Here is a 15,265-nt window from a genome sequence, read left to right on the forward strand (position 1 = left end):
GGTATCCCGTGGTGCACCAGTCAAAGCTTTGCTCCATGGATCTATCTAAACAGCATCCTCCATCACAACGTGGCTATGCCAGGATGCCAGTCCTGATCCAGACGGAACGCACAAGTTTATATCTTCGTGGCTCAGCAGGCACTAAAGTATCAAATCAGTGTTTATATGCAAGGAGCTGGATATTCTTCTGATGAAGGAAAATGGTGTGAGGTGGTCTTAAATCAGGCTACGGTCACTCCGGTAAACAAAACCCTAGAACTAATTTTCACAATCGCTGACTATGAAAATAGAAAGCATCATATTGAAAAGATAAAGCAGGAAGCATCCTCCTTGCCTGCTCACTCCCAAGCAAACACACCCACACACAAGCTCAGGGATCAGACATGTCTGCTTTCAAAGCATTTTCCTCACTGCATTGAGCGATTCCCCTCTCCATCCCCTCCCCAGCTTCCTCCGGAGCACCCATCATGATAGAGCCACCTAATAAATGATTGCTGGCTACAGCAGTGACAGCTACTAGAGTCCTCCCCCCCCAGAAAGAAAATAAAAACCCCACGCACGTGAAAGGTTGGTGTTAGCAGTGCTTGGGTTTACCAGCAGCACCAGGCTGTCCAGCTTGACTCATCACAATTTAGCCCACCAGAGCAATTAATATCCGAGGGTGCCTCCCAGAGGTGAGCTGCAAGAGGAAGCGACCCCGTAAATTGAGAGCCATGCAGCTGCTGTGCTCACGGGATACCTTTCCCCCCTCCTCCAGGTTCCTTGGCCAGCATTTCACAGGTGAGCAGGACAAGCTGAGAAGTGGGGGAGCGACGACACTTTGGGATTTGGCCGGCAGACAGAGAATTTGGGCTACTTGCCTTTTTTTCAGGTTGAAGGGGGAGGTTTCATTTTGTTGGGCCCTCTAAAAGAAGTGATTTAAGACTTGCAAGGATTTCTTGCATAAGTGCTACATGGAGAGGAGCGAAAGCAAATACCTCCAGAGATCCCACTAGCTGGCAAAGACCCAAGAACAGACCAGTTGAGGCTTTTCAGTAGACTTTTCCTGAAACATGTAAATAATTTAGAAAGCATTAACTCTTACTGACAGCTTTTCAGACAGCTCCTTCACTTGCAGGGCCTATCAAAAACCTCATAACTCTTAATTAAAAAAAGAAAGATACTGCAATGGCCCCAGACCTTGGTCAGGGTTGAATGTGGATTCAGGAAGGTGCCTGAAATGTTTTTCTTTGCTGAAATGCTTCCTTTGTATGGGCAGGTCTTCCAGAGGCCACCACCTGCCACTTATCTGCAGCGGTACTGTGTAAAACACGCAGAAATAGTTAAGAGACAGCCTATCAACATTTCACTTGCTTGGGGCTATTCAGAGGAAGGGAGCTGTTCCCTGCAGTCGTTCAACTGCTTAAAATACTGTAAAAATTAAGCAGCAGCAAGGTGTGAACTGGGAGCTATAAGACCCCTTCTTTGGGGTTAGGTGGAAGAGCTGCTCCGGCACCACCAGTTTCACAATCTAGTATCCCCCCAGGGTACCAGGATCATGGTTTGGAACAAAGTGCATTTCTATAAAGTTTTTATCCCCTATCTTATTGCCACCAGAAATAAAAACGGCTGCTAAAGAGGCAGCAGTGGCTGGGCCAAGCTTTGCAGCTGAATTATTCCTGCACCCCTTCCCACCACCACCACCCAAAAGGCGCCTGGATGAAACAAGAGACCAGCTCTTATTCATACAAAACCAGAAGTTCAGTCAAAAAACAAGATCTGTGTCTTTTTATGTCTCCAGTACAGAAGTACAGCAGTGAACCCAGCCACTTGATCAAACACAGGTTCAGTTGTGGTTCCAGGCAAGACACAGAAAGAAAAACCTCCCCCTACTATTAAAAGGGAAAACAGTCCAAAGGATACCCAAATGGCAGCCCAGCTGCCCTCCGCAGCCTCAACCACCCCCCCAGAAACAGGGTTTTCAAATCACAACATGCTTGGCAGCAAAGCACAAACCACCCCATGCAGTTTCTATGACTAGGAGTCACGAAACAACAGCAGCGATGACAACAGCAGCAGCAGCACGGGCAGGGGGAGAGCCAGCAGCACCAGGTCCGAATTTGCTGTCCATCATCGACTCACAATAAAAATGCCCCGGTCCAGTGGTGAAATAATTGCAGACTGACAATCCATGATAGAGTGTTATTCACTAGGACATTGTTTATGGTTCATCTACATGGCTTCCATGGCTACAGCAACAGGGATGATGTTTGCTAGCATTTTAGACAGATCACAGATAGGCATTTTGTTTTCACTCAGCACTGCACTTTCCCCACATGAAACGTCAGTATGTAAAGCTCCACAGACAGGCTGTTAGGATGTTTTAGCATTCATTAGAGAAAAACTAGAACTGGTAAGATCTCTTGTGCTCATCTCCCCTCATGCATCTCGAAACTAAATTCAAACCACGGATGACAGCGCTCTGGTTAATATATATTGAATTCAAAAGGTATTTCTCCATCCTTAAACACAACACCACAGACATTTGGCACAGGCAATAGATATCATCACTAAGTAGCAAAGCCCATTGAAAATACATCAAGTACTGCCTTACTTCAGTGAATTAAATAATTAAAGAGCTGGCAGAGCTAGTTTTCTAGATTTCCTGTCCAAATGCATCACCCAGCAACAGTACTACTTCAGTTTTGGTTTTGTTTTTAAGACCACAACTTACCTGCACTATTTCTTTAATAGAGATACTGTTCAAACAGCCTCCACTCCCCTCCTGGCTGCACCCTCCGAGCCACCACACTTGCTCCCAAATGCCACTTGCTCAGGTGGCCGAGGCAGCAACGGCTCGTGCTTTTTCAGTGGCTCCAATATTAATCCATCCAGAGCATCTTTCTCCTTCACTTCCAATTGGCAAGCGGCGAATGGGTGGAGTGAGAGCGCGACCCATTAGCTCCCAGATGGGCACCTCCAACCCAGCTCTCCCAACCGGAGCAGCGATGCTGACAAGCCGCTAACTTCATGCCTGCAAAGCACGGCTCTGCATGCCACCGCAGCCCCGGCCAAGGCTGGGCTTTGGGGTTATCTCCTCCAGCCACCCAGCTCCCGCTGCCTCTCACAGCTATTGCCTCTGGTAGCAAAGAGGAAAAAAAACCAGAATAATTAAAGTGACCCCACGCTTCGGAGCCGGTGGGTTTCGCTGGATGCTGTACGGAGAAAGCTCATGTGCCTCCTTAAAAAAAAAAAAAGCATTGTGGCAGTCAGGCTCAACTGAAGTGAGAAGATACTGTACCTTACAGACAGAAGTACAGGGAAAGCAAGAGGATGTGAAGATGCAGGAAGAAGAGAGGGAGGAAAAAAAACCTGCTGCTAAGAGGTAGATATAGCACAATTCTTAAAGATATAGCTGCTGTACCCTGCGAGCACAGTGCCTGCCCGATCGCGGGCCTGGGCTCCGATGTTTTTCTGCCACGCTACCCAGCATGACAGTTTGGCTGCGTGGGCGGCAGCAGCGCAAGGGTTAACGCACACATTCAATGAGGAGCCTGCATAAGGGAGCGAGAAACAGGGGAATAAGCCTGTGCTCCACCAGCAAGTTGCAGAAAATAGAGCTGAAGAGACCTCACCTCGTTTGAGGAGACTTCTATCCAAGCCTAGTGCTCAACTATGCAGTGCCTAAAAAGCTTTGGAGGGAAGATGCCACATCCTCCTCCCTCCAGCCTATTTACTGCTTCACTTTCTTTGCAATTCAAGATTTTCATAACAATGAGCCAAGTCTCCCCCAGCTGGATATTTAAAGCTGGGAGGAATGGTCTATGCTGGCCAAAAAAAAAAAAAAAGGAAAAAACTAACTCCCCAAAGCAGCATCAAGTAGCCTTAGAAAAGGTGGCACCCTAAAAAAACCAGATAGAAATAAACAGCAAGTTATCCAAATGCTGGCAAGACCGGGTCACTTCCATCTTCTGACTTACACTAACTCTGACAATTACTGTGACTTAAGTAAAAACTCCCCAGCGATCATATTTACCAGGAGGCAGCAAACGTTCCCCAGCGCAAGGCAAGGCACGGCATGGCTCGGGAAGAGACATTGCTTTTAGCGGAGAGATTCAGTCAGAGCTCCATACCCTCCCCCCCCCCCCCATTTTCAGTCCCTGCTACAGACTTGTTTCCGCTGCATGAAACCACAGGCAATGCATGTTTTTAAACACCTCCTACACATTTTCTCTGCCAAGACTGCTCATCCAGTCTCTTCCCTTTTTTTTTTTTTGCACGCCACCTGACAAGCTTTTCCAGGTAAGGTGCATCGTGTTCAGACTGTTAATAAGATGTAAAGGAAATATACCCTGGTTCATAAAGTACTTGAGGGTGGAAGAGACCCCTGGAGGTCTCCAGCCAGGACCACCTTCAAAGTTATGTCAGGCTGCTCAGACCTCATCTGATACCTTCCCCAAAAAAGTTTTACAGTGAAGACACCTGTCCTTTGGATCAGCACTTACAGCAGGGCTCAGCTCCTAAACCAGCAGAATTTACCGAGTTCCCCATTTAGAGTCTTTGCAGTAAAGCAACATGTAAAATTTTGAACCAAGCTGATACTTTTAAGGCAATTCCTTGTAACGAGACAAGTCTGCAATAGGGAATTATTAATACCTTCCTCTATACCTACACTTGATACCTTTAACAACAGTTTAAAGGACAGAGCTGACAGCATCGCAACCCTAAAGGTGGAACAAGCCCGCCTAGCCTCCAGCAGGTATTTCAGGTTTCAAACACTGCCCGATTCATTTCGGCAAGTGAACAAGCTTATGAAACAGAAGACTGGCCAAGATCTGTTTCTATGGTTTGGATTTTTTTATTGCCACGTGCTGGGGTTGTTTATCAGCTCTCCCTGGGCACGAGGTTGTATCAGGGACCAGAGCTGCTCCTTGGTGGAGACGACGGCAGCCAAGCGAGCACCACCAGGAAAGGTCTGAGAGGATACTACATCAGCAAAACCACACCGATGCGTCCACCAAATCCTACCTGCCTTGCCTCCCCTCCTTGTCCACCATCTCCAAAACCTCCCCAAATCTCAGTGGGCTTCTCTGCTAACCCCATACCACCCCCACTCCAGTCCCCAACCCTTTCACCCCTGGTCACGCACCGTCCACCGGCCCGCTCCACCTCTGAGGCACCAAACGTTGCGGCCACGGGGCCAAATCCTGCGAAGAGCCAGCACTTGCCCCAAACTGGCCGTAGGGCGAGCGGAGAAAGGTGAGCCGTGGGTAGCAAAAAGAAGCTGGCTCCATTAGGACAGAGAAGAGAGGAGAGCCAGGTACGAAGCAAACCGCGTCTCCCTTCACCTCCTTGAGCGGGTACTGTTGGGACATGCAGTCTCAGAGCCTTCTCCCCAAGAAGTTCCTTTTTGGAGAGGAATTAGTGCAAAGAAAAAAAAAATGCTGCTCAAGCAGCCCCGCTGCTGCTGTCACAGCCCAGCAGAGCACACTGGAAAGGCTGCGTCTCCAGCCTGTATTTAAACGCCCCTCTCAGAAAGCAGAGATGCAGCACAGGAAGAGACAAATTCCAGCTCTGTGTCGGGCTGATAAGCCAGGTTTATAATATTCAAGAAGTATTGGCATTACTACAATTCCTCCTCCTCCCCTCCCCCCCAATGAATATCTTGTGCAGTAGCTTGTTGTGCACAATAAGCAAAAAAGCCCAATCCCTAAAAAAAAAATCAGCCTGTTCCGGTGGGAACAGCCAACACGTTGAATAAAACAAACACACGCGTGTTAAACCCCGGGGACGCAATTAGGCTCGGAGCAGGGGGAAGCAGCATTTAACTCCTGGAGAAGATGACAGCGGGTGAGAGGAAAAGGAGAATAAACCTGACGCCCGACTGTATTCCATGGGGTGCTTTTTCTCCAGGAGGTGAGCCCAAGTGGCAGCTCCCACTGCTGCAGGGTGCCAGCACCTGCCTCAACTCCAAAAGGGGAGGAAGGCCACCTCATCCTCAGCCCCCAGACTGCCCCCCCCCCCCAATTTTCCACTCCTTATCTGCCCCCATGGGTGGGTAGCACCTAGCAATAACTCACTCCATCACTGTTGCTCTTCAAAACCCACTCACAGCATCTCGAGACAAAGCTTGCCCAGCTCCAAGCACCGACCAGCTGAGATCTTCTCACCACCAGCTTCAAATCTGAGTATTTTCTCCCCTGCCAGAGCCCCCATTACAACCGGTCTCCACCCATCCCACCATGGGGCAGCCGCAGCCCCACAAGCTCTTCTGCCACTGTTTGCATCAAGTCCTTCAAACTCAGAAAGTCAAAAAGCACCCATGGGGGAAGAAAGTTCCTTCCCAACACAAGCATCAAGTCAGCGTTACCCACTCCAGTGGCTTCTATCAGGTTTTCATGCTTTTCTCCCTGTCTTCTCACAGTTTCTCAGCAGGGCATTTATGCGGAATGAAAGTGGACTCTATTCCCTCTGTCCCCTACCCAAATCACAGCTCTCACTGGTCCAGAGCTTGCAGACTCTTCTTCAATGACAGAGTTAGATTGAAGCTCTTCGTACTGCCTTTTTTTAAATTGCAAGTGAGAGCCAGGGATTAATTTAGAACAGGGGAATAGAAAAGCCTATGGAGTTATATGGCAGCTAAGTGCTTTGATATCAAAGCCAGCACTGATAGACGCAGAAGCCTGCAGTGCTCTGCTCTGGGCCAGCATGTCACCATGCTCTGCAGAAAGGCTTTATGTGGATCCTGGATCTTATTTAGAAAGTTAAATTGCATTTAAAAACCATTTGTTTCACCAGGTCCCAGCACAAACTCCTGAAGGAGCCGCTTTGCAGACTTCACAATGACGAAACGCTGCTCAGACTCAAGTTAGGATGGACTTTAAGGAGTTGCCCTCAGCATTCCTAGTTTTTAACCGTACTGCACTGCATCCTCACAGCAGCCTCCCCGCCCCGCTTCGGCAGGGACAGCACCACGCCGTGCCTCAGCCGTTGCTAGCAGCGAAGGTAGGTTGGATTTAGCACATGCTGGATTATCTGCTGGCATGCTTGGCAGTAGTTTGCCTAGTGAGAGGGTAGACGACAGTTTCATGATGATGAATCATTAAAGAGTCCCAGAGTTGTTTACTCCCAGAAAAATCCTGCATAAGGAAACGGGACTTTTCTAGAAGTGGTTTTGCATCACGAAGATGCAACTTAGTGGTTTTGCGTTAGGAAGAGGTAACTCGAGTGCCACCCAAGCTGCAGCAATAGAAAGCTTTTGGATAGCAATCGCTGTGGCTTCCCAGAGACACCTGAATCACAGCACAGTACTGGAATTACTCACTGAAAAAAAGAACAGCTTTTCCCTCAGGTGATGTGATTTAGCACCTGTTTTTAGGCATAAAGTACATACACAGTGCATCACCATGGTTCTGCAAGGATGAGTTTGAGGTTTGAGTCTTCTACAGGCAAGTAGAACAGCACCAGACTCAGGCCAGTAACTCTGGACTAAAATCCAACTTCGCAGCTAACTTCAAGCTCCCTCCTGCAAGAAATATCCAACTTTTCACTGACGCTTTTTGTTTTAAAGGCAAGATAGAAAGCTTCCGTTCTGGATCCTTTTGCTTTTAAAGCCAAGGCATCTTTGTTTTCACATTAACATAAAGCTTTAACAACTGTTTTTACAGCCTTAAGTGATTTACTACAGCTTTACTCGAAGTCAAGGCGCTATGAGTTTCCATACAGATATCTTACGCCACTGGGGGAGTCAAAGGGGGGTGCATTTAAAAGCCCAACACTATTTCTAGCCTCATTCATTTTAACAAGCAGAAGCGTTCAAATTGCCAAGGAACAATACGAGAGCCAGAGAAGAACTTCCTCTGTGATACGTAGTTCTTACAGAGTGGCAACCGTATAAAACCCACAGATATTTCAAAACTAGAGGGCTCTGGCTGAGATGGATTAGCCAACGCGTCTCAGTTAGAGCAGGGAAACAGTGATACGCGGCTCACGGGGGTGGGTAGCAGCGACCGAGGTCACAGCGTAGACAGGACTAGAATGTGGCATCACTGTTTCCTTCCAGCCTCCAAAAACAACAACTAGACACAAAATCAACAGCAACCCAGGTGAGAAGGCTGAAACACCGCTGGATTTATGCAGCCCCGGGTCAAGCAGTTTATCCCATGCTTCAGCTACAGCTTTTTGAGGGACGAGGCTGTGCTCACACCTGGAGAGAGCCCACGTGAGAAGTCCTGCAAACGCTGCACGTTGCAACAGCTTGGGAAAGAGTTCTACGTTCCCCGCAGGTTGTTCACGCGCGTATTGCTGATGGATGGCCAGTCCACACCATCAGGTCTCAGGAGGAACAGCGACAGCCCTGGACATGAAAACCAGCAGCGCAGAAGAAAGCTTTGAGGAAGAACACCCGATCTGAAGCAAACTGTTTAGTTAAACCAGAAAGGGGAAAAAACAAGGGCACAATCCCCTCCAGAGGAAAAGATCCTCAAGAGAAGTTTGAGGATGAGCCTCCCGCTCGCTGCTTTGCGGGCTGCAAAGCTGTTGTGCCACCTACAGTTGCTTTTACTCCAGAACAAAACTTTCCTACGCTAACCCGAGTCCCTGTCATTTAATTTAGTGTCAAAGCAGCGCTAATGCAGCCATGCTGATTAAGGAAGTGCTTCCTTTGGTAAGGCTGGGGGGGAGGCACTTCAGAAAGTCACTTTTAAAGTTGAGCATAAATCAAAGTGCACTTCGAAGCGCGTTTAAATCCACCCTCTCCCTGCCTTTCGAAAACACACATGGCTTGGGCAGTTGTGTGCGTTGGCACAAACCCCAGCCCTTTACGTTAGTTCGGCTTGAGCTACATAAGTTTCACCTTTTTTTTTTTCCTCTTTTTATTGTGGTTTTTACACCATTACCAACGCGAAGTCAGGCAACCGCATCCGCGAGCAAAGCGCAGGAGCGGAGCTAAAAACCGCACCGTGCCCTCCTCCCCTAGTTAGGTATAAACAAGTACCAAAGGGGGGGGGGGGGGGGGAGGGAAGACACCCCCAGAACAAGCCACAACGTTCACATCACTTTATCCCCTGGTCCTTCTATCCACGACTGCATCCACGCTCCCGGGGCTGAAACACCCAGCTGCTGCCCAGGGAGCCCAGATTTGGGGGGTGTCACCACCTCCCCGCAAACAGCCACCGGCTCCTGAACAAAAGCAATGATGCGAAACGAGGATTTCCCAGATTTCTGCCACCCCCAGCACCCTTCCAAGAGGGGAAAAGCGGGATACACGTCCCCCCTCAGACCACCCTTCCCCATCGCATCCCATCCCCAACCCCTCCGGCTGCTGCAAAAGGCAAAAACCGGGGTAAAAAGAGGGGGAGACCCACCACCACCACCCCGCAAGCTACCGGCAAAACTCATCACACTTGTGCCCCCCGCTCCGGGCTCCAGCCAGCCCTGCCTCTCACCGCATGGCTGGAGGTGAAACACCCGTCTCGCTGCCATGGCTGCCTCGGTTTTTCCTCTCATCCCGTCTTCATCTCGACATTATTTTTTTTTTTTCGGGCTTTCTTGTGGTTTCGAGGGGTTTCTATTTATTTATTTATTTCCCTCCCCCTTCACCAAATAACAACAACAAAAAAAGACAGTGTAGCCACCAAAAAAAAAATATTAAATAAATAAAATAAGAAGTCCCGGTGGAGAAGTGCGGGCTGGAAGGGGAAGGGACGGAGCGGTGTCACACCCCCGGCCGGGTCCTAGCGCCCGCCCCGCAGCCCCAGCCCATCGCGGGGAGTCCGGCCCCGCAGCCTCGGCACAGCCCCGGGCGCGCTCGAAGGGGAAGATTTAAAGTCAGTTCTGACCCCCCTTCGACCCCATACCGAGGCTTGTCACTTCAACTGATTTAAGAAAAAAATATGCCACTTTCGCTTTTCTACGGGTGCGAGGCTACAAGAAGCGTCAGCAGGTGAGACGCTACCGATAACTTAAGAGCTGGGAAAAAGCATCGGGCTGACAAATCTTGCTTTTTACCATGAAGCATGCTGATGTGCGCCACGCCATCCCACCGTCCAGCTTGGTTTTCTCTGCCCCTTAAACTTCCTCTGAAATAACCTGGCAGAGGCACGTTCGAGTCAAAAACCAGCCAGCTGGGATTCAAAGTAAATCCCCGGGGCACAGCACAGCGATGCACCTCGAGTTGTTTTTATAAAAGCAAGCAGCAACAACAATAAAGTTTTTATAAACAGGTGCAGTGATGCTCCCCAACCTGCAGCCTTTGCTTTAAATAAGAACAGGCACATTTCTTAAGTTCTTACTCTTCACTGCTTTTTTTTTCTTGGGGGGGGGGGGGGGGGGGGGGCAGGTGAGATTTCCCAGCCACTGCTATCTTGTTTGCTCACAACCTGAGCAAGAGTTGGTGCTTTTTGCCTCCTCCCCCCCCTCAAAGCCCCTCTTCCCCCTCCCCATCCCCCCGTCCCCGCTCAAAGCCCCTCTCCCACGAGGAGGCAGGTGCCAACACCAGGAAAACTGAACACAAAGAAGTCGGAGGAGTGGTGAAAGAAGCTGAAATAGAAGCAAGGTAGCAGTTAGAGACTGGCAAGAAGACATTTGCCTTGCCTCCAGCGTTTACACAGTATCATATTAGGATAAACAGCTCTACTACCATCAAGGCTGGACTCGGACTGTTCTGTTCCTCCATTTCCTGATCTTGCAGCAAGCAATTCTGAAAACACAGAATTTAGTAGTGAAGGGGGTTTAAAGAAATCTTAGACATCTTAGCTTTTGATTGCTACAGGTCTCGGTTTCAAGGCAGCATATCCATAGCAAACCTTCCCCATCCTCTAAATCAGCAAACCACATCTAGAAAAACACCACCTAGAAAACCATTTGACACCATTTCAGCTGGAGGCAGGAAACCCCCTGCCAAAATTTGAAAGCTTAAGCTACTGTATAGATACTGGAGAGAAGTATTCATGCTTATTTAGCACCTAGATTAATTTCAAGGAATCGGCATTTTAAACTGGAAAGTGAGCTAAGTACCACTGCCTTCAACTCACAAGAAAAACTCATTCCCACCCAAAAAATCATCATAGGAAGAATGAGATCTAGTTTTAATCCAATTATGTTGGTTTGAGACAGATACGTTTTAAAGTAACAATTTGTGGTTTTGCTGAAGTCCTGCTGACATTGCAGAATAGTTGTTTTAATGGTTTAAACCCTACAAATTTAATACATTAAACTCCTTGCACAAGTTGAAGGCATGGCATCCAGTTACATCAGGGGATGGGAGCCCACTCTCCCAAGTGGTGACCTTGCCATCTCCTCCTGGAAAAAGGCAACCAGGAAGGACAGGACTATGGAATTGCATGCTCTTGCATGCAAGGACAACTTTGCAGGGCTGTATTTCATACAAGTCTCCTGGAGGGGTTTGTAGGATTCCTTCTAGACATCCTATGAGCACACAGCTAGCGGTAGAAAACCGGGGCCTATATTAATTTCCCTTTAGACCCCAAACCAAACCATATTTTCCTATGATGATGAATTATTATAGCAGTAGGCATCCCTTGCTAGAAATATTAACCCCACCACCAGTACAACCTTCTGGAAGGTATCAGCTTATCCAATATGATGCCGGGCACCGCAGAAGGTATCAGATACCTTCTGTCTGGCACTATCTGGTCTATCCCAGTGTCTCAAGACCTGCTTTTTGCAAGCAGTCTCCACCGGCCCAGCTAAACAGAGTCACCCAGAGGGAGCTGGAGCCAAGGAGCAGGAGTTACACCCTACCCTGAGCCCTTCAGCTTCTGAGGAGCCTCACCCAAGTATTCCCCCACAGCAAGTAACAAGCTTTACGCACAAAGACAGCCTCCCTTCAAAGGACACGTTATCCTCTCTTAGCAAGTTATTCCTTCCTGAGTGATTTGCATTAAGTAGCTGTTTGTACCTAAGCTGGTTTGGGGCTAGAAACCAACGGGAAGAGGATTTTTGCTTGCCTTCACAACCAGATCACACAGGACCTGACAGCCTGATCAGCCATGTACCTGAGCAGAAGATACTTGGGTTTCCTCCAAGCCAGCGACAGACATCAGGCACATTTGCTTTTTCATAGGATGCTTTTGCTAAGACTGGCTTTTCTGGTGGGCTAGCACTGGAGACTGAAAGAGTTTGGAGCCCAGAAGGAAACACTAGGTGGACCCAAGCATTGCAGAGAAACTCTGATCCAATACTCACGCGTGAAGCAGTGCTGGGATTCCCATGCCTGTGCCACAGCCAAGACTTGAAGCAACAAAGAAGTTGCTCATGGAGTAAGAAATTTATAAATATATTTAAGTACTACCATACCTGCAGAGTTGTTTCATTCTGTTTTAATCATGCCCTGAACTCCTTAAATCACCCCCCCCACACCCCCCACCTTCTGCTGCTTTGACTGCAACTCAAGCGAAACGTCTATTTGCTTCACAAGGCGAGCTCCTGTTGCACAGCCTGCTTTGCACCGTCAGCTGCAGGAGGTCAGCTCTGCTTGCAGGACAGTGCAATAAATGCTGCAGCACAGCAGAGGGAGCACAGTGTCCTGCTGGGAACCCCCCTCCGAGGGGGGAACCACCAGATAACAGCTCCTTTTTGAGTTCTTGTCATTTGGAAGGGTTTAAAGTGTTTATCCCATCATTGTCTGCCTCGATGCTCTTTGGTCTCACCCCTAGAGCTGAATCCCACAGGTCTCAACCACAGCACTAAGGATCCAGTTTTAGGACGCACATTTGGAGTTGCTCCGGCACGATGGTCTGCAGAGACCCAGCCTGGTTTGGGGCACCAGGTTTCTTAAGGAAATTCAGTATTAGAGGCCAAGGTCTTGTAGTTTGAGCAGTTGCAGCCTGCAGTTTGGGACATTGGGGTGAGTTTAGCAGCTATCACCTTTTAGGTGGTACCTGTCCTCCAGCCTACAGCAAAGGCACAAATAAACTGTAGATAGAACTGTATCAAATACAAGGGAGCACATCCCAAGTTACCCTTTAAGAGTTCTCCCCAGAAACTCATCCAGATAGGAGAGAGGGCCACAGAAACCATCATAAAAACTCCAAGAAAAGACACAACAGTCCCTTTAGCACAGGGGGGATCAGGGGAGTTTAAGAGGCAGCAGCACAAGGAGCTGACCCAGAAGCCTGCAGCTTTAAGGCAAAGACACAACGCTGCTTCTTCTTGCTCACATTCACAACTAAGGGGAGAGCCAGTCATATCTGACAAGTGGAGAAATTAGTTATATTTCATTAAAAGGTACATAAACACTCATTCCTTTGTCTCCCTCCTGGACATCTTTTTTCCCCCTACAGCTTCCCACAGCTCCTCAAGCACCTCTGCCTCACTCCTACAGACGCTTGGAGCTATGCAGGGCCAGCAAGGACCAGGGCTAGTGTTCAGACCGAGGGCCGCTGGAAAGGCCAGAGTCCTTTAGATGCAGATTGCACCCAGATGCCGATTTCCTCCTGGCACCGGTAGGAGTTGGGGAAGGCAGCCAGTTTCTCCATCGTGCTCTGCCAGAGCTAGAGGCAGAAACGCCCTGGCAAAAGTCACGCCAGCATGCAGGTTTTATTAGGCCAGGACCGTGCAAGCCAACTTGCGTCACCACCGACTAGAACAGGGAGATGCAAGAAGACCAAGTGCTCAAACATCTTAACTGTGTTTGCTGCACAGTCCTTACCCTGAACACAGCCCCCTCCCCATGCCCCAGCACACAATTTGTTTTTCCTGCAACAAAGGCACAGTCACCTCCAGGAGGTATTTAAGGATTCCTTGCAAGCACATAAGGGGAGCAGCTCTCACCCAGCCATTGCCTTCTTAGAGAGGAGCTGAATGACGACACAGGAGGGAACTGCAGCTTGGAGAGGATCTGACTGCAGAGTCCCTGCTCCAGCCCCCCTGAGGAACATGCATTTGGGGCAAAGGGATGGGGAAAGTTTGGAATAAACACAGAAAGCTATAACAGAATGGTAGGGGTTGGAAGGGACCTCTGGACATCATCTTGTCCAACCCCCAAAGCAGCAGGAACAAACCTTTTCCCTTTTTGGAGGAATTTTCCCAAGTATGTCTCACCGCTACAGGAGCGACAGGAGTAAGGACCTTGGAAAGCCTCGTAAGTATGAAGATCCCACCTGCCAGCAGAGCAGGAGCCAGCACAGCTGGACACCCACAATACTGAGCTGTGGTTCATGTGATGGACACCAATGCTGCCCAAGCTTATCTCTCCTGGCCACGTTGGTTAGCAGGCACTGAAGGAACCCTTTTCTCCTCATCTGGGGCCTTAAGGGCCAAACATTACACTAGAGGCTACTTGGCCATCCCTGGAAGCTGCCTAGACCACAGGGCGAGAAAGCCATACCCTTCCTGTGTGTCCACAACCAGGGGATGCTCAGGCCTTCCCCTCAGTAGGGACATTAAGAGAGTTGCTCCTCATCCAGCCATCTGTGGTCACAAGATATTTCACAAGCAATGTCTGAGATCAGGTAGCCCGAGACCGGCCAAACCCACACCTTACTAGAAAGGTGGGGTCGTAACACACTAAGACAAGACTTGGTCACACTTAGGTCCCCACTAGCTGGGCTTATCCTGGAGACAAAGGGAGCAAGATAGACATTTGGTGATCTGCTGAAAAGTTTAGTTAGCAGATTTGTCTTGAGATCTCTCCAGGCTGCAGCCAGCAAGCTGTAAGTTTAGCATAGACCTGTGGCCACTGAAAGCTGTCCCCTAGACAGCACAGCCCCTTGCACTCCTTTTGGCTGACTGGTTAAAGCATCCTGTACAGTACAGCCCATCACAGGGCCTCCCAGGCTCCCTGCAAGGCAGGTGTGGAAAGCAGGAGGAAGGGATTTCCCCAGGGAAGCGCCAACGCAAAGCCTAATCTAAATTTAGTCCAGACTTCGGAGTCCTACAACTCACCAAATGCCATCAAGTCTTTCCACCTCTTGTAAGAAAGCACAGGTGCATCACACCTGAACAGGGTAGGAGGCATGAAGAGAGCTAAGGGAGATCATGTATGCAGAGCAGCTCAGGAGAGGAGCAATAGCCCGTGGACTTCATTGCTCTTACATGTACAGTCTGTCCTCAGGCTCCTGATGACGCTCCACCTCAGGGCAGGATTTGAACTAGAGTTTGAAGGAATATTGCTGATCGTTGTTTTGATATAAAGGAAGAAGTTACTTCTAAGGGAATGTGACATTGAAACTTATCTCCCAAGAAGCAGCTTAAGCTCTAGCCTGCCACTTTAACACCCAAGTGTCAGTTTACCTTTCTGTAGTAATTAAACAGCAGGCATCTC

At 48.9% G+C, this 15,265-nt stretch overlaps 1 protein-coding gene across 3 annotated transcripts in view; it reads right to left on the reverse strand.

The window, feature by feature from the left end:
* SLC4A11 (solute carrier family 4 member 11) overlaps positions 1 to 5,480 on the reverse strand; it is a 93,006-nt gene extending 87,526 nt beyond the window's left edge. For 2 of the 3 annotated variants that reach the window (XM_075092231.1, XM_075092230.1), the window contains exon 1: positions 5,129 to 5,480. In XM_075092231.1, the coding sequence (XP_074948332.1) occupies positions 5,129 to 5,354 (226 nt within the window). In that variant the 5' untranslated portion in view covers positions 5,355 to 5,480. Of the gene's footprint in view, positions 1 to 2,713; positions 3,017 to 5,128 lie in introns of those variants that run through there. The other variant, XM_075092232.1, reaches the window with a different exon arrangement.
* Positions 5,481 to 15,265: the final 9,785 nt, after the last annotated feature.

This window comes from Phalacrocorax aristotelis, chromosome 4 (assembly GCF_949628215.1).
Source record: "Phalacrocorax aristotelis chromosome 4, bGulAri2.1, whole genome shotgun sequence".
NCBI lineage: Eukaryota > Metazoa > Chordata > Aves > Suliformes > Phalacrocoracidae > Phalacrocorax > Phalacrocorax aristotelis.